Source organism: Rhineura floridana, chromosome 18, assembly GCF_030035675.1.
Source record: "Rhineura floridana isolate rRhiFlo1 chromosome 18, rRhiFlo1.hap2, whole genome shotgun sequence".
Taxonomy (NCBI): domain Eukaryota; kingdom Metazoa; phylum Chordata; class Lepidosauria; order Squamata; family Rhineuridae; genus Rhineura; species Rhineura floridana.
In genome coordinates, this window is record NC_084497.1 from 24864248 (window position 1) to 24890500 (window position 26253).

The following is a 26253-nucleotide window of genomic DNA, read 5'->3' on the forward strand; positions in this document are numbered from 1 at the left end:
ACCAGAGAGTATACTTTAAGCGAAAATAAACTTTAAGTGAAGCAATGGTCTTCACTTGTACTGCACGCAATCACCACTAGATGGCAGTGGCGTCATGCCAATAAAGTGTACATTATTGCAAAGCGCACGAACATTAAGTGGAGTATGGGGATATATGGAGCATGTATGTTATAGCGAGGCGATGTTAAGTGAAGCAACGTTAAGCGGGGTATGCCTGTATACAGGTCACAGAATTTCTCTCTCTCTCTCTCTCACACACACACACACACTTTAGCACAGAAATCCAATGTATGTGTTTTTAAAATATTGAGCATGCCAGTACATTTTTGTGTTCTTGTTCAAAGTAGCCTATAAGGGTCATACTGGCTGGTTGGGAGCAAAATGGGGAAAAACCAGCTTGCCATTCTCTGAAGTTCTTAGCTAGTTTAGACAATGAAGATGTGACCAAACGCTCCCCGTTAGGAGCATCGAAGCTTGCTATTGTGATGATCTTCCTTGGGGTCAAATTAGATGAGACAGCATGTTTTCTGTTTCCACGTCTCTTCTGCCAGACATCAGGGGGAAAAAATAATAGTGCCTGCAATGTGAGCTGACGGCAGAGTTCTGTGCATGGAATGTTCCAGATTTTGGGGTGGCCCAACCCTCCTCAGCTCTGAGTGACTCAGGGGCTGCAACCACTTTTGCATAAACCACTGCCCCCTGGCGTGGGTCCAGGCGGTTGTGCTATCAGTGGGGAGAGGCTGCTTGTTTCTTCTCTTGATTTCTTGTCCAAAACAACAAAAAAAAGGGGGCTATTTACATTTTTCTCCACTTCTGTCACTGGCTTTCTTGCAGACGTGGACATTTTGTGGGCAGCTGACTCCTCCATTGTGGATGGGATTGCTCCATTTCACATGAACGTTAAATGCTAAGCAGATGGGCCTTTACTAGATATGGAAACATTATTCTGTAATAGTTTTGTTTTCACCACCTCGCTCTGTTTTCAGTCCTCCTGATTTAAACCTACAATGAACCAAAACACAGCCATCCATTGAAATTCACACTTACCCTGAATCTGGTGATGCAGCCCTGCAATCAACCAATGCCCCCCCCAAAAGCATATATTGGGGACGTGTACATAAAAATTAATATATTAGTGAAAACTGCATGAAATTAGGAGACATTGCTTGCAAAAACATGTACAGTTTAGTCAAAACTGCATACCCAAATGTGTGTGTTGAGAGATTTGCACTAAAATGCCAATGAATTTTCATGAGAATTTTTTTTTTTTAAAAAAAGCAAATTGATGCAGAACTGAATTTAAAATTTGAAAAATGAGAAACTGAAGGAACCAAAATGGACAGAAGTAAATCATGTGAATCCCCTCTGTTCGGCACTGGTTAGACCTCATCTTGAGAACTGCATCCAGTTCTGGACACCGGCACTGTAAGAAGGATGCAGACAAACTGGAACAGGTTCAGAGGAGGGCAACGAGGATGATCAGGGGACTGGAAACAAAGCCCTATGAGGAAAGACTGAAAGAACTGGGCAGGTTTAGCCTGGAGAAGAGGAGACTGAGATATGATAGCACTCCTCAAGGACTTGAAAGGTTGCCGCACAGAGGAGAGCCAGGATCTCTTCTCAATCATCCCAGAGTGCAGGACACGGAATAATGGGCTCAAGTTGCAGGAAGACAGATTTCGGCTGGACATCAGGAAAAACGTCCTAACTGTTAGAGTGGTACAACAATGGAACCAATGACCGAGGGAGGTGGTGGGCTCTCCAACACTGGAGGCCTTCAAGAGGCAGCTGGACAGCCATCTGTTGGGAATGCTTTGATTTGGATTCCTGCATTGAGCAGGGGGTTGGACTTGATGGCCTTATAGGCCCCTTTCAACTCTATGATTCTATGATTCCATGAGACACCTCTGTCCCTAGTCCCCCCCTTGCCATTTTTTAATAGGCCAACATCTCATGATTAAGGCTGCAATTCACTACACACCTATTGGTAACTCCCATTGAACCCAATGGCACTTACTTCTGCGTAGACATGTATTGGATTGCAGCCTAAATTGATTGCTAAGCTTGTACAAGCCCTCTCCTCCTCTGAGCAAGGGTGGCGAGAGACTAACCATCAAATTAAACTGCGAGCTCCTGTTATGGATTCTGGTTTCCAAGCATGAGATGGGTTCCTTGGAGTAGACATAATCCATAAAAATGCAGAGTGGTGACATCACCGGAGGGGAATGCACTTAATTGTCAGCCTTCGGATCTTTCCAGTTCAAGAAGTGGGCCCTATGAACCCGAATGACTGGTTTCCATCTCTGAACATCGACCAGCATTTTGGCTTGATAATCCAGGATTTTCCACGCGCCCCTTTTAACACAATTTTGCAAACACAGTACAACTATTTCCTATTTAGGAAAAGAGAGAAAATAAATGGGGGTGTTGTTGCATCACTGTGGGGTTTATTGTGCGTTAACTTATGTGCTTTTAGATGGTACCTTGGGGCCAATTTCAGCGCTGCAGGTGTTAAGTTGGAAATGTAGATTGTGATGGTTATTGTTATTTAACTCTTGTAAATTGTGTTTTGTAAACTATATTGCTTTATTGTATTGCTTTATTGATGTATTCTTATATTGTATTTTGATATTTGTGTCTTCTGTAAGCCGCCTTGAGGGCCTTGGGACAAAAGGCGGGGTATAAATAAATAATAACAACAAAAACCCACAAATTTCACAACCGACCTCCCCTCTGGGCCAAGGGGAAAACGACATTTTTCAGAGTGTGTTTTAATGAAAACCAAATGCTCCAAAAGCTTCATAAAAATCAGACACCTATGGAAAGATTGGTGGGGGGGCACTCATCACGGCTGGCCATTCTTTGATGTGGGTTGAGGGTTCGTGCAAATCAGGGCTGGTCAAAGGGTGGCCAGTCAGCAAGATCCAGACCCTGAATCAATGTTACTTTCCTTTCTTCCTCGTGGTCAGATTGTACTGAAGGTCTAGCTAAAACGTTTGGTTACGCAGTTTAAGTAAAAGCGGCAGAGCACTTGCATGCAGAACATTCAGTCCCCGGCCTCTCCGAGCAGGGCTGGGAATGTCCCATCTGAAATCTTGGGAAGCTGCTGCCAGTCAGTGCAGACAAAAGTGAGCTGTGTGGGCCAGTGGTCTGGGTCAATAGAAGGCAGCTGCCTGTGTTCCTATGTGGGTACGAATGTAGCGTTTGAAAGCGTCTTAATACTCACCGCAATTTGTTTTTAAAGGGAATTGGCATTGAATTTTACTTATTGATTAAATTTATATCCCGCACTTCCTCCCTTACGGAGGTGGTGTGTCAGTCAGTGGTCTACCATATAATTAGGTGGTTGAGTTGCAAGTGCAAATCTCACCTCTGCAACAAGCTTACTAGGTAGCCATAGGTAACCTGGTTCATCCCTCTCTCAACCTTAAAAGAACCCCATTTAGTGGGAGGGAACGATACTGGCTTGCATCCAGCTAAGTCCTGCTCAGAGGAGACTCATTGAAATGAATGGTCCTCAATTCAGTTTGGGATGTGCATTAATGAATGGTCCTCAATTCATTTTGGGATATTGTATTAATTTCAGTAGGTCTACTCGAAGTAGGACTAGCATCGGACACAAGTCGCGGATCTATCTTACAGGGTTGTTGTCGAGATTTTCACGAGATTACCCAAAGAAAATAATTTGATAGCTCGAAAGGATTACACCAGGGGTGGCCACCCTTCTTGGGGCCAGTGGGTACATTTGGAATTTTGAGAATATGCTGTAGGTACCAGTCACAAAATGTGTAGGGGGTGGGGGCATAACACAAAATAGCTGGCAGTAAGTATAGCTGATACTGAGCCAGGTGGACCCGTGGCCTAACTTGGTATAAGGCAGCTTCCCATTTTCCTACAATACAGGTGCGGAGAACATTTGGCCTTCCGGATGTTGCTCAACTACAATTCCCATTGTTCCCAGCCATTGGCCATCCTTGGTAGGGCTGGTGGGAGTTGTAGTTCTGCAACATCTGGAAGGCCAAAGGCTCCCAACCCCTACCATAAGGCAATAGCCATTGCTCAGGGGTAGAACAACACCTGCTTTGCATGCAGGCAATCTCGGGTCTAATATCTTGGGTATTTCCAGCCAGAAGGATTAGCAAAACTACGGCTTGACATTCTGGAGCAACGTGATCCCTTCCAACTGCTTTGGGATCCCATCAGCCCCATCCAGCATGGCTAATGATCAGGGACGATGGGAGTTCAACCAATCTGGAGGGTGACACACTGGCTGCCCCTGCCCTAGAGGGTTGCTGCCAGTCAGGGTAGACCATACTGAGCTAGATGGTCCAATGTTCTGACCTGGCATTCATTGGCCGACGACATTATGCACCTCTGAGAAAACAAGGAATGCCTCTCCTAAGACCATGTCTGCGGTGGTAATCGTGTGCATCATTTGAAAACAAAGAAAACATGGTTTTTGTTGCAAAAGATTTTTTCCTTTGTTCTTCTTGCATGGTTTTTGTTGCATTGTATTTTTACTGGTTATTTTTTACTGGTTATTTCTTATGTTTTTTGGTAATATGTTTTATAATATTTTGTTCACCACTTTGGGGGCCTTTTGGCTAAAAAGTGGTATACTGTATAAACTATAATAATAATAATGATGATGATGATGATGATGATGATGATGATGATGATGATGCTTTGGCCTGTTAACATTCTTAATTTTGAGACCATTTCCCCCCCTCTTGCTTTTTTCTTTTCTTTTCCAGGTGTTTGGCTTACAGACCTGGTCCACGTTGCAGCCCATGAAATCGGCCATGCCTTGGGCCTCATGCATTCTCTGGATCCCAGTGCCCTGATGCACCTCAATGCCACGTTGACTGGGAAAAACACCATTTCGCAGGATGAGATGTGGGGGATCTACAGGCTTTATGGTGAGGGAGAGCATCAGCCGCGGTGCCTGCAAGGAGGGATGGAAGGATCTGCCTGTTTTCGGTTCTATCCATTTCTCATTTTTCTAATCTTAAATTCCGTTCCCCACATTTCTGCAGCAATTTCTGAATGCTTTTTAAAAGAATCCTCATCAAAATTCTTCAGCGATCTAGTGCAAATTTCTTCTCCTAAACGCATTTTTTGGTACACGGTTTTGATTAATGTGCGCGTTTTTTGTCAGCAAAAATGCAAAGGAATGACTTTGGGCATATTATTTTCACTAATACATTCATTTTTATGCATACTTTCCCCAAATCAGATTTCTCCCCCAATCCGTTAGCTGCATGGAGGCTCAACAAGAACTCTTTGACAATGTATGGTTAAGCACAGCAGTCTTCTGATCTTTCTTTTTGTACAAGGTCTGTTGGTTGCTGTACATGCAAATTGGCCTGAGATGAGAGTGGAGACCAATGTCCTGGCTGCTGATATCTCAAAGGCAATGGTGCCTCCTTGTAGGAGGGATCCAAAAGCCCTTTCTGTCCTGGTTCATGCAGGGGAGGGGGCTGTTGGATGTGGGGGCTGCATTGGGGGCCAGATGAAAAGTCCACAGGGGCCAGATTGTTTATTTGTATCCTTTCTCACAAGGAGCTCAAGGTGGCGTGCATGATTGTTCCCACTCCCCATTTTATCCTCGCAACAACCCCACGAGGTAGGCTAGACTGAGAGACGGTGACTAGCCCAAGGTCACCCTTTTGAGGTTCATGGCCAAGTTTCCTATGTCTTACTCTGATGCTCTAATCAGTGCACCATGCTGGCTCTTGAGTGTCAGCTGCCTATCCCTGCAGCTTCCTTGTACAGAAATGCGTCTCAGTCAAATTTCTCCCATTTCTGCTGTCCTGAAAGCAGCAATTATCTCCACAGCCACCACCAAATTTCTTACATAAGAGCTTTAGTTTGGACGTTAGCGGCTCAACCTTCCCCAGATTTTCTGAGCCGGGCCTCCTAAAACCAGACAGTCTTGGGGAGAGGAAATGATATGCTTTCAGTCCATCAGAGAAATTCTCTATGAAAGGGTATAGTTACAGCTTGGGGGCAGGAAAGTAGAATTGCACGACTGAGAGCCCCAGAAACCAACCCTATTTTTTCCCTACAATTTGTGTTTGAAAACTATTGAATTGGCATCTCCATCTAATGACCGAGGACTGGACCCTCCCGGGAAGAGGTGGTACAGCCACATCTTACCACGGTTCTGTTTTTGTCCTTAAAGCAAGTTAACCCAGGGGTGTAGTCGTCCAGGGATGCGGGGGGTCGTAGACCCGTTACTTTTTTGGGAGCGGAGTCCCAGCCAGGTCCCTACATATGAGCCAAAGCCAATCAGCATGAAAAGGGAGTGTGTTAGCCGATGTGAAGAGCATGAAAGGAGGTGAGCCAGCCATTCAGAAGACTCTTCTCAATAGCTAACACACAGCCTCTCCTTTCACGCTGATTGGCTTGTGAGATGACAGGGAGAGCAAGGAGGGACAGTGGAAAAGGGGGTGTGGCATGACTATCGTGAAGGGACCCTGCACTTCTGAATTTGCCACGACACAACTGAAGTCAGCCAAGCCACCTGTCCCGTCCACAAGACTTATCTGCAAACTCAGGTGCTATGAGAGCAGGGTGCTAGACTTCGGTGGGTCTTTCGCTTCATCCAGCTTCAAGGCTCTTTTTCTCCTCTTATGACTTGATAAGCCTGCTGCAACGCTTTATGTCAGCGGTTCTCAAACTTTTTTGGTTTGCGGCGCACTGTAAAACATAAATATTTTCTGGCGCACTTTGTGTACAAAACTAAAAATATATTGATATATTTTAAACTATGAATAAAAATAAACTATAGAAAACTATTACTTACCCTATACAAATGGGTTTCTTCTCATTTTTAAAATATACTTCCATAATATTTGAGGCACACCTAAGCCACCTCTTAGGGCGCACCAGTGTGCCTGGGCGCACCATTTGAGAATCACTGCTTTATGTTTTCTTTGTTCAAAGTATGCATCAGGGATGGGATCCGTTGTCCGGTGCTGGTTTGCAAGCATTCTGTCAACCTAACAGGCTGGCACTGATTTGAGTTCGTCCTGTATCCTCTAGCCACTGCTTTCACCCATCCGTGGGTTTTTTTGGGGCTCAGAATCCCCCAATATTAATATAGATTTTAAAAAAATCAATAAATATTGATATTTTTAAAGGAAATATCAAGATTTCCCTTAAAATATAGATCTTTTGAAGGAAATATCTATAAATTATCATTCTTGCAATTGATGTTTTAGACGCAGATTTTTTTTTTTTTAAATCCGTTTTCAAAAATAGCTGCAGAAATTGGCTGTGTTAAAACCCAACTCTCAGCTACTGAGGATAAGCAAATTAATGGAAAATTCAGTACCAAATCCAAATTGGGTGGAATTCTAGCACATCCCTATTTCTGTGTATAGTTTTTTAATATATGCTTTTTTCTGTGTATAGCTCTTACACTCAAACCGTTGAACCTTGAAAGCATGCTTCAGCTGTTGGGGTGATGAAATGCTTGAGGCCGCACTGAAAACCCAGCAACTTTGGGGTCCATTTCGGCTGGTTATTATATAATAAACTAGGACCTTGAACTCGCTTGTTTTCCTCCTCCCTCTGAATCCCTCTTCCTTTTGTGCTGTTTCATTTAGATTGCGAGCCTGAAGGCATGATTGTCTTATCGTTGATATTTGTAAGCTGCTGTGGGAGCCTTTTTTGGCAGAAGAGTAGGATTAAAAATCAATTATTTAGGAGTAAAATCGTTTGAAATCCAAGTGCTCAAAGTTGAATTGGATTTCTAAAAAAAACATATTGCCCACTTGTTTGCTGTCTCCTTCTATTCCAGGCTGTAAAGATCGAGTCTTCATATGCCCGTCATGGTCTCGGAAAGGCTACTGCAGAACGCGCAAAAAGTTTATGAAAAAACATTGCCCGTACAGCTGTGATTTTTGCGTGGGTAATTAAATTTTTTTTGCTTTATATTCAGTTGAGTGTGTGTGGAATCTAACATTCTGAGACACCTGCTTCTAAATAGGATATATAATATAGTAATAAGATGCAACAGAAGGTTTATGTAACTTTAAAGTTGACAATGAGGACATGGAACTTGTTAAAGACTACCAATACCTTGGCACAGTCATTAACCAAAATGAAGACAAGAAATCAGAAGAAGGCTAGGACTGGGGAGGGCAGCTATGAGAGAGCTAGAAAAGGTCCTCAAATGCAAAGATGTATCACTGAACACTAAAGTCAGGATCATTCAGACCATGGTATTCCCGATCTCTATGTATGGATGTGAAAGTTGGACAGTGAAACAAGCAGATAAGAGAAAAATCAGCTCATTTGAAATGTGGTGTTGGAGGAGAGCTTTGCGGATACCATGGACTGCGAAAAAGACAAATAATTGGGTGTCAGAACAAATTAAACCAGAACTATCACTAGAAGCTGAAATGATGAAACTGAGGTTATTATACTTTGGACACATCATGAGAAGACATGATTCACTAGAAAAGACAATAATGCTGGGAAAAACAGAAGGGAGTAGAAAAAGAGGAAGGCCAAACAAGAGATGGATTGATTCCATAAAGGAAGCCACAGACCTGAACTCACAAGTTCTGAACAGGGTGGTTCATGACAGATGCTACTGGAGGTCTCTGATTCATAGGGTCGCCATAAGTCGTAATCGACTTGAAGGCACATAACAACAAAATAAGGAATAGATGCTAGGGTCAACCTCCTTTTCTTAGGCTAATGGCTCGGCTTGTCCAGGATGCTGGCTGATACTTTATGAATGGGAGCTAAGACCATGGTCTCCTGATAGCTGGGGATCTCTCCCCAGCTTTTGGAATGCAACTTCCAATAGAGTTTGGGAAAGTATATTGTAAATCGCTGCCTTGTGGGAAGCAATTCATAAATGATGATGCGTGCTTGGAGCCAGTTTGGCAGTGTTTTGGATTTGAGAAGCAGAGATAGTGGTGACTTGGGCTGGAGCTGAAAGCATCTCCTGCACTCAAGTCCTGCTTGTGGGCTTCCCATTTAGGTATCTGGTTGGCTGCTGTGAGGACAGGAAGCTGGACTCGATGGGCCGTTGGCTCTTCTGATGTTCTCTATCAGTGGCATCCTCCAGGCGTAGCAGGAAGGATTCCCTGCCTGAAACTCTGGACAATCTCTAGGAGGCTAGGAGGGAAGGGCAGGTAAAAGGCATTCCTTATGCCTTTCCAGAGGGACAGGAAAATCTGTTAATCCAGAGGTTGCTTACATGTGAGAGAGAAAGGGAGGCATTTAAAGCCCATCTGATAATGTCTTCCCCTGAAATTGCTTCCCTCTCGTGGGGCCGGATGACGGTCGAAGGCTGTTCCACCACGTATAAGGACTGCAAAGTATGGCCGGAAGGCAGTCGCACGTGGACTGGAGAGAGACAGGAACTGACGTATGCGTTTACAATCACCCCTTGCTGTTTATCTGGGAGATATTTGGGGTTTCTGGAGCTCAGGTTTTCATCTGGCCGTTCATAAATTGTTTTTAAAAGATGTATTTTAAATTGTATTTGTTTTTAGTTATTGTAAACCACCCAGAGAACTTCGGCTATGGGGCGGTATACAAATTTAATAAATAAATAAATAAACCTCTGCTACTCAGTGTAGACCAGGGAACCTGAGGTCCACCAGCCATTGATGGACTACAATTCCCATCTTTCCTGACCATTGGCCATGCTGGCTGGGGCTGATGGGAGCTGGAGTCCAATAGCACCTGGAGGGCCACAGGTTCCCCATCCCTGGGGTAGACAATATTGGGAACTAGATGGACCAAGGATCTGGCTCCATGTATATGGCAGCTTCCTAGGTCCAGCTTTAGCCTCACTGGGTGGAGCTTCGGAGGCAAAGGGGAGGAGTCTTATATGGTAGGGGCAGAGCTTTGTGGCGCCCGCTGAAAGCAGGAAAGGCACGCAATAGGCCTTTGGGGAGGAGCCTAATGGAGACAGGGAGGGATCTTAGATTTGGGAAAGGGAATGAGAGGTTGAGATTAAGCACCATCTCCCACAGCCTAGGGGATTGAACCTGGGACCCTCTACATGCCAGGCAGATGCTCTGAAGATGCCTTGCAGTGTCAGACCATTGGTCTATCTGGCTCAATGTTGTTTACACTGACTGGCAGCGGCTCTTCAGGGTTTCAAGCAGGGTTCTCTCCTAACCCGACCCGGAGATGCTGAGACTGAACCTGGGACCTTCTACATGCAAAACAGATGCTCTGCCGCTGACCTGCAGCCCTTCCTCAGTTATCCCTTGATTTTCAAAGCAATCCCTTTCCCCGCACCCGGAGCCATAACTCATTAGTAAAACCAAAACAGCAGGAAAGGATAATCAAGGCTCATTTTTGTGACCGGATCCTGTAGCTCAAAGCTGACCATATGACCTTGTGTTTTTGCACAATCTGCCGGCAGAATTCCCTTTCCCGATGGTGATGCCAACTGCACCTCCCCCAAGGATGAAGACGAGGATTGTCCCCGCAGGGAGGAACGTCACCTTCCGCTGCGGCCAGAAAATCATTCATAAAAAGGGCAAAGTTTAGTAAGTATCTTGCTTGGCTGGGGGGGGGGGGTTGAGCCACAGGAATATGAATTTTTTGACACATCTGTGCGTGATTTTTGGAAGAGGGGCTTATCTTTCATGAGGGCCGGCATCAGGAGTTATCTAAGAAGCTGAGCAAGGCCGTTGGTCTTTCTAGTGCAGTACAGTTTATTTATTTACTTATTTATTACATTTATATACCACCCCATAGCCGAATCTCTCTGGGCGGTTTACAGCGATTAAAAACAATAAAAAACAAATATACAAATTGTAAAACACAAAAACAATTTAAAAACACAATTTAAATTAAAAAAAAAAAACAATTTAAAACACATGGCTGCACTGACCGGCAGCAGGTCAGTTTCAGACACATTTTAAACACAGGGACTTATTTGTGGGTCACCCATCCTTTAAACATGGGAAGTTGCTTTCTACCAAGTCAGACCATTGGTCTATCTTGCTCAGTATTGTCTACACTGACTGGCAGCAGCTCTCAGGGATTTCAGGGAGGGTTCTCTCACAGTCCTAGCTGGAGAAGCCATGGATTGAACCAGGGGCCTTCTGCATGCAAAGCAGATGTGCCACCACTGAGCAACAGCCCTTGGCCATTTCTGGGTAGTCACCAAAGCCTACCACCATCTCTGGAGCCAAGGGTCAACCCAAGACATTTTGCCAAGGCAAAGAGAATGAGACGGCGCCCTTCTCGATCGCCAGAGGCTGCCCTCTTACCATCCCAAGTCCTCCAGGACTTGCACGACATCAGTACATAGCATATGATCTCTCTGATGAGGTGCGCCTGGTGCCAGCATTGTTATCTTTTCAGCGCCAGGTCAAGACTTTCCTCTTCTCCCAGGCGTTTTAGCATGTTTTTAATTTATTTATTTTTAAAAAATGTGTTTTTAAATTTGTCTATTTGTTTTTAATGTTTTAATTGTTGTCAACCGCCCAGAGAGCTTCGGCTATGGGGCGGCATACAAATGTAATAAATGATAATAATAATAGGGGCTTCTGGGTTGGGGAAGCTTGTCTCCTCTCCCTCCTCCCCGGAGAAGGCATTCTCACCTTTTGTCTACTTAGGTCAGGGAGTCATCAACCTTTTTGGGCCAGCAGGCACGCTTGGAATGGCGAGAAAGTGCCGTGGGCACCAGTCTTTGTACCTCTTCTCTGTTCAGGATGGAAATCACAGCAGGTGTCCCAGTCCTGGCAGCCAATGAAATGTGGGCATGTTGAAGGGGGGTCTGTCTGATGTAAGGAGAGGCCAGGCTAGGGCAAACTGAGCAGGAAGAGAAGTGGGTATTTGAGGGGGTACTTACTGAAACCTTTTGTGGGTGCCATAGGAAGTACTGGTGGGCACGCTGGTGCCCGTAGGTGCCATGTTGGTGACCCCTGAGGGATACATGCGGATTCCTTCTTCTGGGTCTCTACCTGGATCAGGGATCATGGCCTGTATTCAATGCTAGTCCTCAAAGTAGACCCATTGAAATGAATGAAACTTAGTAAGCCTGTTGACTTCAACGGGTGGGAGTATGATTAACGTGGGATGCAACTCAATGTAACGTAGCAGTTAGTGCAGTAACAATGTGCGAAACCTTTAATTCCTTTGTGTTAATTCCAATGTGGGCTTACGTTTAATATGTCCAGTGGCAGCTGGTGGTGGCTCCGTGCCAGTGGGGCGGTGGGATCCACTCCGGGTTTTAGTCTGAACTTTCAAGAAGTTGTCCAAGGTGCTTCAGTTCAGTTTGAAGTAAAACCCCAAGTGGAATATGTCTATCCTGCACTGGAGTTCAAACCTGGTGGATATTAATTCAGCCAGCTCTTCTCTCTTCCTTTTCCCCACACAGTTGGTATAAAGAGAAGGAGCTTTTGGAATACTCCTATCCTGGATACTTGTCTCTGAATGACGACCACATGAGCATCATAGCCAATGCAATCAATGAAGGGACCTATACTTGTGTCGTGAAGAAAAAGTCTAAAACTCTGACCACATATTCCTGGAGGGTGAGGCTGAAGCACTAGCAAGGACCGGTTGCAAGGACTTTCAGTATAATCCAAATGTTTTCCATCCCATATTGGGCTCCTCCCCCTGTCTGTCATGTGTATATTTTACTTTTAGCAGTGCTCATCTAGATAGATCTGCAAACCACAAAACCTCTTTTTGCTAACACGTGAGGAGGCTGGAACTTCCCTCAACGAGAAAATATCACTTCCAAAAGGAGATGAGTACAAAATAATGTTAGCAGCCCTGACCTAGATCATAGAGATGGAGCCAAAAGGGCTGTTTTCTTTCCTTTTGTCACAAGGAATGGCGGCTAGATAGTTTCCTTCAAATGTGACAACCACACTGCCCGAACAAAGCCTGCCTGGCTTTGATGGTCCAGATTCTATGGATGATGATGGAAAATGGGGTGTTTAGTGGCTAGGTGATGGGCTGTCATTGAAATCTGACTTCAGCCATAAATTAACTAAGTGACCTTTAGGAATGCCACAATCTAAATTTCTTCAGCTGCAGTATTTTGTTATAACACAGTTATGGATGGAAAGATCTGCCCATTTTGTTCCCTCACTTTCTCATTTTTCCAATCTGATTCAGTTTTCCATTTTTCTCGAGCAATTTTGCTAATTTTTTAAAAAAAACAATGTGAAAATTCTTCAGCATTTTATTGTGAATTTAGTGTGAATCAGTTTTGTATGCAGTTTTGACTACTGTACCCATTTTTGCAACCAATTTCTCCTAACACAATGCATTCTTGCATGTTATTTTCACTAACGTATTCATTTTTATGCATATTTCCCCCTCATACAATATGCTGTTTGGCTGGTGAACTGCATCGTAAAATTTGCATGAGTGCGAATTTTGAAGGCCGGCTGTGTTTCAATATTCTCGTACTGTTTCGGAAAGTGCAAATTTGATAAATCCAGCTTGAAATGTGAACTGAATCGAATTTCTCCCCATCTCTAACTTTAGTTAATACTGACTTTCCAACCAAAGTTGTTGTAGATAATAGATGTAAAGCATTTTTGGATACGTAAAAGTCCTACACAACTCCGAGGTCATAAAGGTACTGACGGTAAAGATCACATATTCATCAGAGTAACAAAAGATTGTCTGCTATGAGCAATTATCTCCTCTCTTATTGCTTCCTGTAATGTTTCCCCTTGACAGCTAAGTCAAGCCTGGAAAGTCACTGTTAATGCCTTGCATGTGCTGTGTGATGCAGTTGGTTCAGCCGTCTTTTGCAACGGCTGTCTGAAGCTTCTGGAAAGCAAAGGGACTGTTTATCCACTTGGAATTTCACCCGTCAATTAGGGCTGTTCTCCTGTTTGAATAAAGTGCTTCCCTCTGGCCCTGCCATCATTCTCATTTCTGTTTTTTTTAAGCTTAGTTTCTTACTGACTGATATAGAAATTATGGTGTCGGCAACCCTTTCTAAAAGGAAAACAGATGGCCTGAATAAATTAGGTTAAGAGAGTAATGACAGACAGCTGCATGGTTGTGTTAGCATCCTTCCTGACCTGCAATCACCCCCTCCCTCTTGTTTTTATGAAGCTGGGCTTGTGCATTGAAATGAACAGTGGTACGTTTGAAGAGGGGAAACCGCTCTGTTTTTGCGTGCGGAAGGTTCCAGATTTACTCCCTTCCGTCTCCAGAAAGGAGATGGATCAGACCTTCAGGACTGTAGACAGGCAGCCCCACATAAAATCACAGCCCTCCAGACCACCAAATAGCTGTTTGGTAAGCTGGGGTGGGAAGCGACCGTCTTGGGAAGGACAATGTGCAGGGAATGCGGCAGGCACCACGGTGGTGGGAAAGATGGGGTTGTAGCCAACATTAGCCCTACTCAGAGAAGACCCACTGAAATTAGTAAGGTGTCTACGGCTCATAATTTACAAATGGCTCATGCCATTTGGAGCACCCCATATAGTCTAATGATGGAGAACCTTTTCCAGCCCAAGGGCAGCATTCACTTCTGGGCAAGCTTTTGCGGAAGGCTACATGCCCATGGTAGGCAGAGCAATGGCTGTAAATGTTACTTTTGTCCAGTGGGTTTGTTTCTATACACACACACATACTCCCGTCTTTCTCCTCCATCCAGGGGAGCGATCAGATGGCCACACAGAAGTGCCTGAAGTTCTCCACCTCTAGAGTAGACACTTTGGCACAATCTAGAAGTCCTAGAAGACGCTGGCAGATGGCAGGAAAATGAGCAGGGGCAAAGTACTCTTTTGCAAAATTCGGTTGTTGTCAGTAAAGTTGCGGGGACGGCAGTCAAGAAAAGAGGAACCCCACAATGTGTGTGGTCTACAGCAGATGTTTTGACAACAAAAATATTTTAATTGATTGTCATCATCTTTGTTGCTATGTGCCTTCAAGTCGATTACGATTTATGGCGACCCTGTGAATCAGCGACCTCCAAGAGCATCTGTCATGAACCACCGTGTTCAGATCTTGTCAGTTCAGGTCTGTGGCTTCCTTTATGGAATCAACCCATCTCTTGTTTGGCCTTCCTCTTTTTCTACTCCCTGCTGTTTTTCCCAGCATTATGGTCTTTTCTAGTGAATCATGTCTTCTCATGATGTGTCCAAAGTATGAGAACCTCAGTTTCATCATTTTAGCTTCTAGTGATAGTTCTGGTTTAATTTGTTCTAACACCCAATTATTTGTCTTTTTCGCAGTCCATGGTATGCACAAAGCTCTCCTCCAACACCACATTTCAAATGAGTTGATTTTTCTCTTATCCGCTTTTTTCACTGTCCAACTTTCACATCCATACATAGGGATCAGGAATACCATGGTCTGAATCATCCTGCCTTTGGTGTTCAGTGATACATCATTGCATTTGAGGACCTTTCCTAGTTCTCTCACAGCTGCCCTCCCCAGTCCTAGCCTTCTTCTGACTTCTTGATAAATAATCTAGACCACAGTAAACTGGTCTTCTGTGGTATGTTAAGGGGAATGTAAGTTGAGCACAACAATATATCATTATCTGTTCATTTTTTCCCAGCAGGGCAGCAAAACCACGTAACAGATGTGAAAAATGCTATGTAGAGGTCACAGCAGATTTCTTCTGCAGATGTACCAAAGATAGAGACTTCCTTCTCCTAGTTTCAAAGCACTTCAGAATACACAGGAATAAAAAATAGTAGGGTGAGCGTAGAAAACAAGTTAAGCCCCTCCAAGCCCATTCTTAAGAATTTGAACCTTATTTTGCTCAAGGGCTTCATTCGCCCTGTGGGAGGTGTAGCATGCCAGTGGCCAGAAAAAAATGGTCACTTTGTAGCAGAGTGCGCGCACATGTGCACATATGTGCAAACATTACTGTTTGTTTGATTTCTTCCCTGCCCTTCACCCTGGGCAGATTACAGTTCATGTTAAAATTAGTTCAGGTGGGGAAACTGTGACCCTCCAGACATTGTCCAGCTACAACTCCCGTCACCGTTAACCATTCACCATCTGAACTGGGGGCTGATGGTGTTGTAGTCTGACGACAGCTGGAGGGCCTGGTTGTAAAAACAAATCACAGGCAAGCGAATAGGATGGGTTCTAAAAAATATGTCTCTCGAGTGTAAAGGTACATCTTTACCATACAACAGAAACTGTATAATGAAAGTGACAGATGCGCTACTCTGGGGAGGAATCCCACAGCTTAGGGTAGGAGTGGAGTGGCTCTGCCCTTGCAAGATGTTTCTGAACTACAGCTTTCATCAGCCCCAGCAGTCAGGGGTGATGGGAGCTGGAGTCCAGCAATGTCTGGAAGGCCATAGGTTCCTCAGCCCTGGTCTACTAGCACCGTCGTACAGCACAAACCCAACCCACCAAATAACAATTACAAAAAGGGGGGCAGTGAAATAGCTAAGAAAGAGCCCCAGATTAGGAGATCCCTGGTTTGAATCTGGCCTCTGCCATGAACTGGTGAGGCAGCCTAAAGGAAGCCACTCACTCTCTAGGTTCACCCCACCTGCCTTATTTGGGGCGAGGGTGCTACTGGCCTGCCTTACAAGAAAGCATGGGGAAACCTCTGGCCCAGAGACTGAATGCAGCCATCCAGGCCCCAGCTCGATGAACTCAAGTGCTTTTTGCCTGGCTGGCACAAGTCCTTGAACTGGTGGCCAAGCCAAAGAAAAACTTGTAACGTGGCTAAATGCACACAAAGCTCCTTATTTTCCCCCAAATAGCTAATTTTTCTTTCTTTTTCGGTTAGCTGTTTTAGGAAGGAACAGGCAAGGCAATGAAAGCCCTTGCTACAACTGGGTACAGAGGGGGCTCAGCCATTGCATGCCTGTTTTTTACACCCAGAAGGCTCAGGGAAAGACCTCTCTCTGCCCGAGACTTTGAAAGGCCACTACTGAGTAAGGAAGGCTGGGGTAAGGTAGCTTCCTCTGTTCCAACCTCTAGCACCTTATTTTTCCTCCTCTGTCATCTGAGTGTTCAGCAGGCATTGGTCTGCAAAGCTGCAAGTGTATTTTTGCAGTCATAAGGACTAGAAACTCACATCCCATTTGTTTTTAAATGAGCGCAGCGATTAAGCTTGAGATTTTTGCCCAACCCCACGTCCCCCAAGAGTCTCTGCCTGGCTGCAGCCCTGCAACTCAATTTCATAGTCTCTCTCCTCTAGCCAAGGTAACCATAACCAAATCCTTTCCATGTTCTTTTGCACATTGAAAAAGGCAGTTGTTAAATAGCAAACTAGCCAATTCATCGGCAACCAGGACGGCAGTGTTGGGGCAGATCAGTCCACTTTGTAGGCAAGAGGGTGGGTGGGGAGAACATGTAGCCCTCCTGAAGTTATGAGACTCCAACTCCCATCAGTCCTAGCCAGTATGGCCAAGAAGAATGGAAGTCGTAGTTCAGCGATAGCTTTAAAAGGATTTGTTTGTGCTGCTCAGACCCAAATGTCTTCAAATCTTGGGGAGGCAACAGAATTTCTGCAAACTAAAATTGGACTAACAGGGAAAGAAATGAAAAATAATTGGAACCCATTATTGAGACGATGAGGCTTATTCTAATAATACTTGCTGCTGCAGGGATGAGACTGTGCTGGGACCATCAAGGGGCAAACATTTCTATCTGTCTTGCCCCACCCCTCTGCCTGGGCCATACCAGGAGGAGCTGCAGACTGAGAGGTACTGCTGCTGGGGTGAGACTGCTGGGACCATCAAGGGGCAAGCATTTCCACCTGCCTTGCCCCACCCCTCTGCGTGGGCCTCATCAGGAAGAGCTGCAGGCTGAGACATGCTGCTGCAGGGGTGGGACTGTGCTGGGACCATCAAGGGGCAAGCATTTCCATCTGCCTTGCCCCACCCCTCTGCGTGGGCCTTATCAGGAAGAGCTGCAGGCTGAGACATGCTGCTGCAGGGGTGGGACTGTGCTGGGACCATCAAGGGGCATGCTTTTCCACCTGCTTTGCCCCCCACCCCTGCTCTTAGTGACATTTTTCTGGGGACTGCCCTTTACCAGGAAGATTAATGCTTTTGGTTTGCTGCTCCTGTTTTTTAGAGATGTTAGGACTTTGTTAGTTTGATTTTGTTTTATTGTAAATTGTATTGTTTTTATTTGCATTTTGTATTTGTAAATTATTTGTGTGTAAGCCGCCTTGGGGGCCTATTTGGCCGAAAGGCGGCCTAGAAATAAAACGTAACATAACATAACATAACTTTGCCAGAAACCAGACAGAGTTGTATCCAACCGAGTCCTAAGACACTAATGGACAGGAGGGGCTCTTAATTTTACTGTGTCTGTTCTGAGTTGGACTCGGTTGGATCCAGCCCACAGTTCACGATAGGTGCCAGCTCCATTGTCACTTTTCGGTGTTTAAATGCCTGCAAACCACCCCCACCCTGAGTCACAAGAATGGATCCCTAATTCCTTGGTAGGCCTTCTAAATGTTCTTAGATAAAAATGGAATGATGAAAAATAACAGCGATGCTGCAAGATGTAATATATTATTAAATCACCCTTTGGTATCAATTAAGAATGGTTTAGCATCTATTCTAAAAGATTAGAGAAATGAAAGGGAAATTTAAACCAAGAGTAGGGGTGTTGAATAATCAACAGGGGAACACTCTGACTGACCGAGATGAAATAAAAGGAAGATGGAAGCAATACACTGAAGAACTCTACAAAAGAGATGCCAGGATGACAGATTCATTCACGGAGGAACCATATGATGAAGAACCAGAAATTTTAGAATGTGAGGTCAAAACTGCTCTTAAAATTCTTGGAAGAAACAAATCACCAGGAATAGACGGCATACCAATAGAGTTGCTACAAGCTCCTGAGACTGCATCTGTCCAAATTTTGACTAAAATCTGTCAAGAAATATGAAAAACTAAACAATGGCCCACAGACAGGAAGTGTTCCATATACATCCCAATTCCAAAGAAAGGGGATCCCAGGGAATGCAGTAATTATTGAACTATTGCCTTAATATCCCATGCAACTCAAGTAATGCTCAAGATTCTACAACAAAGGCTCTTGCCATATATGGAGCGAGAGATGCCGTATGTCCAAGCTGGATTTAAAAAGGGAAGAGGCACCAGAGATCATATCGCAAATATACGTTGGATAATGGAACAGACCAAGGAATTTCAGAAGAAAATCACCCTGTGCTTTATAGATTACAGCAAAGCCTTTGACTGTGTAGATCATGAAAAACTATAGAATGCTTTAAAAGAAATGGGGGTGCCACAGCATCTGATTGTCCTGATGCACAACCTATACTCTGCACAAGAGGCTACTGTAAGGACAGAATATGGAGAAACTGATTGGTTCCCCATCGGAAAGGGTGTGAGATAGGGGTGTATTTTATCACCCTATTTATTTAATCTATACGCAGAACATCTCATACAGAAAGCAGGATTGGACCAAGAAGGTGGTGTGAAAATTGGAGGGAGAAATATCAATAATTTAAGATATGCAGACGATACCATACTACTAGCAGAAACCAGTAATGATTTGAAACGAATGCTGATGAAAGTTAAAGAGGAAAGCACAAAAGCAGGACTACAGCTGAACATCAAAAAGACTAAAGTAATGACAACAGAAGATTTATGTAACTTTACAGTTGACAATGAGGACATTGAACTTGTCAAGGATTATCAATACCTTGGCACAGTCATTAACCAAAATGGAGACAATAGTCAAGAAATCAGAAGAAGGCTAGGACTGGGGAGGGCAGCTATGAGAGAACTAAAAAAGGTCCTCAAATGCAAAGATGTATCACTGAACACTAAAGTCAGGATCATTCAGACCATGGTATTCCCGATCTCTATGTATGGATGTGAAAGTTGGACAGTGAAAAAGGCAGATAAGAGAAAAATCAACTCATTTGAAATGTGGTGCTGGAGGAGATCTTTGCGCATACCATGGACTGCGAAAAAGACAAATAATTGGGAGTTAGAACAAATCAAACCAGAACTATCACTAGAAGCTAAAATGATGAAACTGAGGTTATCATACTTTGGACACATCATGAGAAGACAGGATTCACTAGAAAAGACAATAATGCTGGGAAAAACAGAAGGGAGTAGAAAAAGAGGAAGGCCAAACAAGAGATGGATTGATTCTATAAAGGAAGCCAGACCTGAACTTATAAGATCTGAACAGGGTGGTTCATGACAGATGCTCTTGGAGGTTGCTGATTCATAGGGTCGCTGTAAGTCGTAGTCGACTTGAAGGCACATAACAGCAGCAATCAAAAGTAACCAGCAGGCCAAAGCTAGCTGTCGCTCAGAGTCAAACCCACCAATTGAGGACGTCCGCTGCACAGCCATCTCTTGCATTCTTGCCGCTGTTTGAACAGCCTTGTGCAACACAAGGCTCTTGTGCTCTTCCGTGTGACCAAAGGACATCACACCTTGCACGATGCCAAGGTACATGGTCAGCAGCTGACAAGACAGGCAGGCAAGATAGGTAGGTAGAGGGGAACAAGCAGCAACTTGACCCACTCGCCCTCCGCAAAGCCTTTGTAGGTTAGCAAACACCTGGGCAACGTTGCAGAAATCCATCATCAATGATTGGATTCTACACGTTTCCCCGAACATTTTGATAGGCTACTCCGCGCTGCATCACAAAATTCCCCATGGAAAATTTAAAATGTAAGGTGACTGCTCAATTGTCAATATATTTCAACTTCCAGAAGTGAAAGTGAGGAAAACTCACAGCAGTGCATAAATAGATAAATAAATGCTGAGGGGGGGGGGGAAGGGGGAAGTGAAGGTCTCTGAGCAAATCATTTTCTGATCCCAAGTCTGGTGGTAGCGAAGAAGATAAAGTTTCCTTCATATTGGAAAAACAATTAAAAATTGAATTTCTTTTTTATTCTACAAATGTACAAGCAAAAAAAAAAAAAAAATCCCATCCAGAACAGAAGATTTAAATAAAAACAAAAGAGAAAAGGAAAAAAGAAAACAGTTCCAAAAGTGTAATTCAAGTTTGCTGGGATTTGGTTTCGTGTAGTTTTTTCTTCTGTGGCAAACAGTCCTTGGCTTTTCAGATTCGTTCCAATTCTTGCAATGGAAACGCAACACCCTTTTTGTGCCAGTACACAGGAAGAGAGTTTTTCCTCACTACTTGCAGGTGACATTCTCCAAAACCAAGTAAAAAAAAAAATAGAGGAGTGGATTTCTGGCGGGAAAGAAGCAAAGTGATGGCTTGTCAATGCGCTTGCCGACAGCTTGAGCAAAGCGTCCACTTCCCTCTTGCATCTCCCCGTCTCCTCCCTGCATAGCTTGATCTTACGCTTAAAACTTCAGACTGAAGCCTGGTCCCGCAGCTGATGCCCCTTGGTTTGTGGTAGTAAGGTGGAAGCCGGTGTCTTTCAAATCGTCGTCCCCCTTGAATGAGAAAAACGATGAGAGACCCTAACCCTTATAATATTGCACTAGCAACAGAGTCAGCTGTGGATAAGGGAAGCTAAGAACGTCAACCTGCTGGATGGGGCACCAAGGGGTCATCTCGTCTTTCACTTCTGACCTGACCATAACAGTAACAATCCCCATTCGTGATTCCCAGCAACTGCTATTCAGCAGCATATTCCCTCTGACAGAAGAGGGAGAGCACAGCCATTGCAGGTTGTAGCCACTGATAGCCCTCCGTAAATTCGTCAAATCCTCTTTTAAATCTCTCCAAAACGGGCAAGTGGGAAACAAAATGACCTGTTTGATTATTTGTTTATATCCTGCCCTTTCCCCCCAGAAGGGGCCCAGGGCGGCAAACAAAAAACACTAAAAGCACTTTAAAACATCTTTTAAAAATAATTCTATACATTTGATGTCAGTAAGGGTAAAGTGATGCACACTGGAGCAACCCCCCCCCCCCCCCGCAAAATCTAAAAAGCCCTCCAGTGACACTGATGGTGTCTTCGCACATTGCAGGGTAAACTTACGGAACTCACCACCACAAGATGTGGCGATGGCCATCAATCTAGATGGCTTGAAAAGGGGATGAGACAAATCTGTGGCGGAGGGGAATGCTATCTATAGCTAGCTAGTCATGACACTGGTTATATGCAGCTGCCGGGTTCAGAGGAAGGTTCCCGCTGAATGCCAGTCCCTGAGAGACAACAGCTCTGCTTGTTGGATTCCCAAAAGGCACTGTCAGTGTAGAAAATGGGATGCTGGTGTAGACAAGTGTTTTGGTCTGATCCAGCTCTCTCTCTCACGTGTGCTACAAGCTCTCAACAAAGCACTGGCAGTTAAAATTAAACTTACCTCTGGTCTGCGCAACTTGCGAACCCAACAAGCCAAAACCAGATACAGTCTGTGTAGGACCGGGGAACAAAAGCCACCCCACCACAGCAGCTGGAACATCTGGGAGGCTGGGGAAGGAGGCTTGCCTTCCCCAATGTTGCCCTTGCCAGCCTCTCCTCTGGGGGAGAGACGAGAGAGCCGGCTTGCTATTTGACCCTCTTAACTGGAGAAGGCCAGAGATCAAACCTGGGCATATAAAAGCAGGGTCTGTACTGCGGGCTATGGCCCTTCTCCCTGTTACAGCGCTGCTCTTGGGTAAAAGGACCCGGAGGCACGGGGAAACTTTGGCCCTGTGGATTGCTGCTGAACTACATCTCCCATCAACCCCAGCTGGCACGGTCAATGGTCAAGGCTGATGGGAGTTGGAGCCCAAGCAGCATGTGGCGAGCCAAAGGTTTCCTATTCCTGTATTAAAAAGGTGAGCCCTGAGCCACAAGAGAAAAGTGGAAGACACGGTGGAACAATATCAGTGAGGTCTAGAAACTTGTTCTCGTTTAACATGAAAGCTTTTCAGGATGGCGATTTCTTTTTACACACAGCTTTGCCAACAACAAGAAAACTTACCAGCTGGCTGTATCCTAAGCCCCCCTCTGGAGGCCGTGGACTCGTCCCACGCTTCACTCGCTGCTGTTCACTTTTTGCCGGCCACGTCGGAAACATGGATGGGTCGATAGGCAGCGGAGTCTCTCGGAAATACTCGTGCTTTAAGCCGTCTTCGGCGGTGATCCTTCTGCCCGGATAGTACGTCAGGAATCTGGAAATAGATAGCCTAAATTAGCTGATGGGAATCACAAAGGAAAAAATTAAACTAGGGAGATGAGTCAGGGTGGGAAGATATAAGCTACAGCTACTGTGCAATCTTAGCCACCAAACTGCCCCTGTTTTAACAGGATGACAGATCACTGAAAGCCCTTCCTTTTTTTAAAAAAGAAAAGATGCGCTCGCTGTGCTGGAAAAAAGCAGCAAGCAGCTTGGGGTGGAAAAAGCCGGGGGAGCATGGAGTCAGACGCCACCTAAGATTTTCTTTGCAAATTGTTCAGTTAGCACAAGTTCATACACCACTTCACTCCCCAGCAGAATTAATTCCCATCCAAAGGCAGCCCGTGTGCGTGTCAAGGGATCGCAGCGGTCCATGTTCTGTCAGTTTAAACCGGGCAAAAATATTCCCCCAAGCCTGAAAACAATGGCTCGCATGCACAGCGCCACCCAGTCCAGTGGTGCTACTCGCATATCAATTTTATCTTTTGCAAGGCAAAACCCTAATGAGCATACAGTGAATCTACTTTGTATACAAATTTTGTCTGTTTGCATTTGGACACCTCTTAAGATATCGCAACGATTGTGTGCCTGAAATCAAGGAGGAGGTTTTCATCTGTCTTGTGATACAACTGGATGCCATTTTGAATCAAGATGGCAGACTACACCTTTCAAAACTGCACTGATTTGGGGATTTCTTTGAGCTCCCAAGCAATGCCAGGTACAAGGCTGGTAGTTAAATATAATCTGGAACCCTACACTTAGGGAATCCGACTTTTGAGCCAAGAACTGTTCAAATTTGGCATCCTGCATAAAAGCTGATTTTCTCATGGTCAACGCTTGAGCCTTGCTCAAGGGGAGGGGCAAAGAGAACTAAATCTCCCACCACCGTCTGGACATAATAGCCCCATATTGTCTGCTCTGACTGGCAGTGCCTCTCCAGACTCTGCGCTCTGCCTGTTGAGATCCTCAAAACTGGAGATAACAGGGCAGGGGGTGGAAAAACTCAGTCTCAGGCTCCTTATCCATCGCATTCTCCTTGGATGGCTCTAACGGGATTAGAAAAATTCAGAGGATAAGGCCATCAGTGGCAACCAGTCACGATGTCTACATTCTTCCTACCTCCACCTGTTTCTGGGAGTCACAAGTGTGGAGAAGGCTGTTGAGCTCAGGTCCCGCTTGCAGGCTTCCCAGAGACATCTGCCTGCCGGATTAGATGGACCTTTGTTTTGATCCAGCAGGGCTCCTGGGTCCTTATGAGTAACAGAGAGGGAGGGCTGATGCCTTTGCGCCCTGCCTATGGGTTTCTGGAGCCATCTGATTGGCCACGGAGGCTGGGCTAGATAGGCCATTGGCCTGATCCAACAGGGCTGTTCTTAGGTTCTTATGAATAATAGAGAGGGAGGGCTGGTGCCTTCATGCCCTGCCTGTGGGCTTCCTGGAACCATCTGACTGGCCACTGTGAGAACAAGACGCTGGACTAGATGGGCCACTGGCCTGATCCAGCAGAGCTTTTCCTACATTCTTACGCTCCAGTCCTCATTTTCGCTGGATTCTTTGGGGCTTTTCCACTTTCCCTTTTTCCTTGGTTCTTTACCACGAAAGCCCTTCAGTATGTGAGGTTGAACTGAAGTAGCCGTCGTTGTTGCCTTCATTTGCCGAGCTGGAGCTCTCAATGGCTACTAGCCACAGTGGTTACGTTCTACCTCCACTGTTGGAGGCAGCGTGCCTTTGAATGCCAGTAGCTGGGGATCCTAAGTGGGGACAATTGCTGTTCTGCTCAGCTCTCTGCTTGCGGGATCCCCAACGGCGTCTGACTGGCTACTGTGAGAACAGGACACTGGACTAGATGAGCCACTGGGCTGATCCATCAGCCACGCTCTTCTTCCGTGTTTATATTCCTATGTACTCACTTATTCATGAGATCGAATCCCTGGTCTGAGAGAAGCGCCCCAAACCGCTTCCGGAGATTGTTGTAAGGATACTCTGTGAAGGTCATTTTTTTCACTGCCGGCATCTCATTGTACCCAGGCCAGATTTTCTCACTGGGTGTTCCCAGATCCTTTCAAGGAGAAGAAAAAAGAACCCTCTAAGCATGCTGGCTTAAAACGGCTCGTTTCCCCCCCTCCAATCAGCAAGCGGCTAAGAATTTTCATTATAAGAACACAGGAAGCTGCCTTATACCGAGTCAGACCATTGCTCCATTTAGCTCAGCACTGTCTAGACAGACTGGCAGCAGCTCTCCAGGACATTCCCAGCACTACCTGGAGATGCCACTGGGGACTGAACATGGGGCATTCTACATGCAAAGCAGGTGCTCTTACAGCCCTTCCCCTTAAACATTTGTGTAACACAGCCTCCTGTGTTCCTGAGCTGGCCCGTCTGGCTCAGCACTCTGGACACTGACTGGCAGCAGCTCTCTGGGGTTTCAGACAGGAGTGTCTCCCAGCCCTATCTGGAGACTGAACCTGGAGCCTTCTGCACGCAAAGCAAACGCTCTACCACTGAGCTGTGGTTCCCTCTCTAAAGATAAAAATGCTGGTTGTCACGTTTCTAAACGAAAAGCTCTTTAAACAGGAATGCAGAGTTGGGCCAGTAGACTCAATACTGTCTACACTGGCTGGCAGCAGCTCTCCAGGGTTTCATGCAGGGTTCTCTCAGAGCCCTACTTAAGAGATGCCGGAGATCAAACTTGGGACCTTCTGCATGCAAGGCAGATTGCTTTCCCCCACTGAGCTGCTGAGGTCCTCTCTCACTGAGGCTTTTATCAGAAGTTTTGTTACGCAGCCACAAAGGAAAATGTGATCTTCCTAAAGATGTGCACCTGGGCACCTGCTTCACAACCTTTTCAGCACCAGATTAAAACACGCTTTTCTTTACCCAGGAGTTTTAATTTATATAATCCCTCAGCCTGCCTTATAATTTAACCTCCTGTCTCAACATGGGCATCACTTGTTTTACCACGCTGCGATATGAACAGTTTACTCTGTGTGTGTTGTATACTTGCCTTGAAACCTCACCTGATGAAGGGTGGTATAAAAAGATTTGAAACAAACAAACAACACTGTGCAACTACAACGTACCACAAATTTTCTTAACCAGTCGCAGGCCCGATAAAAGCCGATTAAAACGCCTAATTCATACAATTTCCAACATAGCTGAAATATAGGGTACTTATACAAATGAAGGACAGGGACAAAGCAGGATACAATTAAATTAA

At 45.1% G+C, this 26253-nt stretch overlaps 2 protein-coding genes across 8 annotated transcripts in view; one reads left to right on the forward strand and one right to left on the reverse strand.

Annotated features, from left to right (window-relative positions):
* Nucleotides 1–13881, forward strand: part of MMP23B (matrix metallopeptidase 23B) — a 28761-nt gene extending 14880 nt beyond the window's left edge. For both annotated transcript variants that reach the window (XM_061601393.1, XM_061601392.1), the window contains 4 exons: nucleotides 4755–4919; nucleotides 7808–7918; nucleotides 10403–10529; nucleotides 12371–13881. In XM_061601393.1, coding sequence (XP_061457377.1) covers nucleotides 4755–4919; nucleotides 7808–7918; nucleotides 10403–10529; nucleotides 12371–12545 — 578 coding nt within the window. In that variant the 3' untranslated portion in view covers nucleotides 12546–13881. The remainder of the gene's footprint in view (nucleotides 1–4754; nucleotides 4920–7807; nucleotides 7919–10402; nucleotides 10530–12370) is intronic.
* A 6943-nt stretch (nucleotides 13882–20824) lies between these two features.
* LOC133372873 (cyclin-dependent kinase 11B) overlaps nucleotides 20825–26253 on the reverse strand; it is a 30352-nt gene continuing 24923 nt past the window's right edge. For 5 of the 6 annotated variants that reach the window (XM_061601978.1, XM_061601981.1, XM_061601980.1 and 2 more), the window contains 3 exons: nucleotides 24947–25095; nucleotides 22842–23031; nucleotides 20825–21362 (listed from right to left, as the gene is read on the reverse strand). In XM_061601978.1, coding sequence (XP_061457962.1) covers nucleotides 21270–21362; nucleotides 22842–23031; nucleotides 24947–25095 — 432 coding nt within the window. In that variant the 3' untranslated portion in view covers nucleotides 20825–21269. The remainder of the gene's footprint in view (nucleotides 21363–22841; nucleotides 23032–24946; nucleotides 25096–26253) is intronic. The other variant, XM_061601979.1, reaches the window with a different exon arrangement.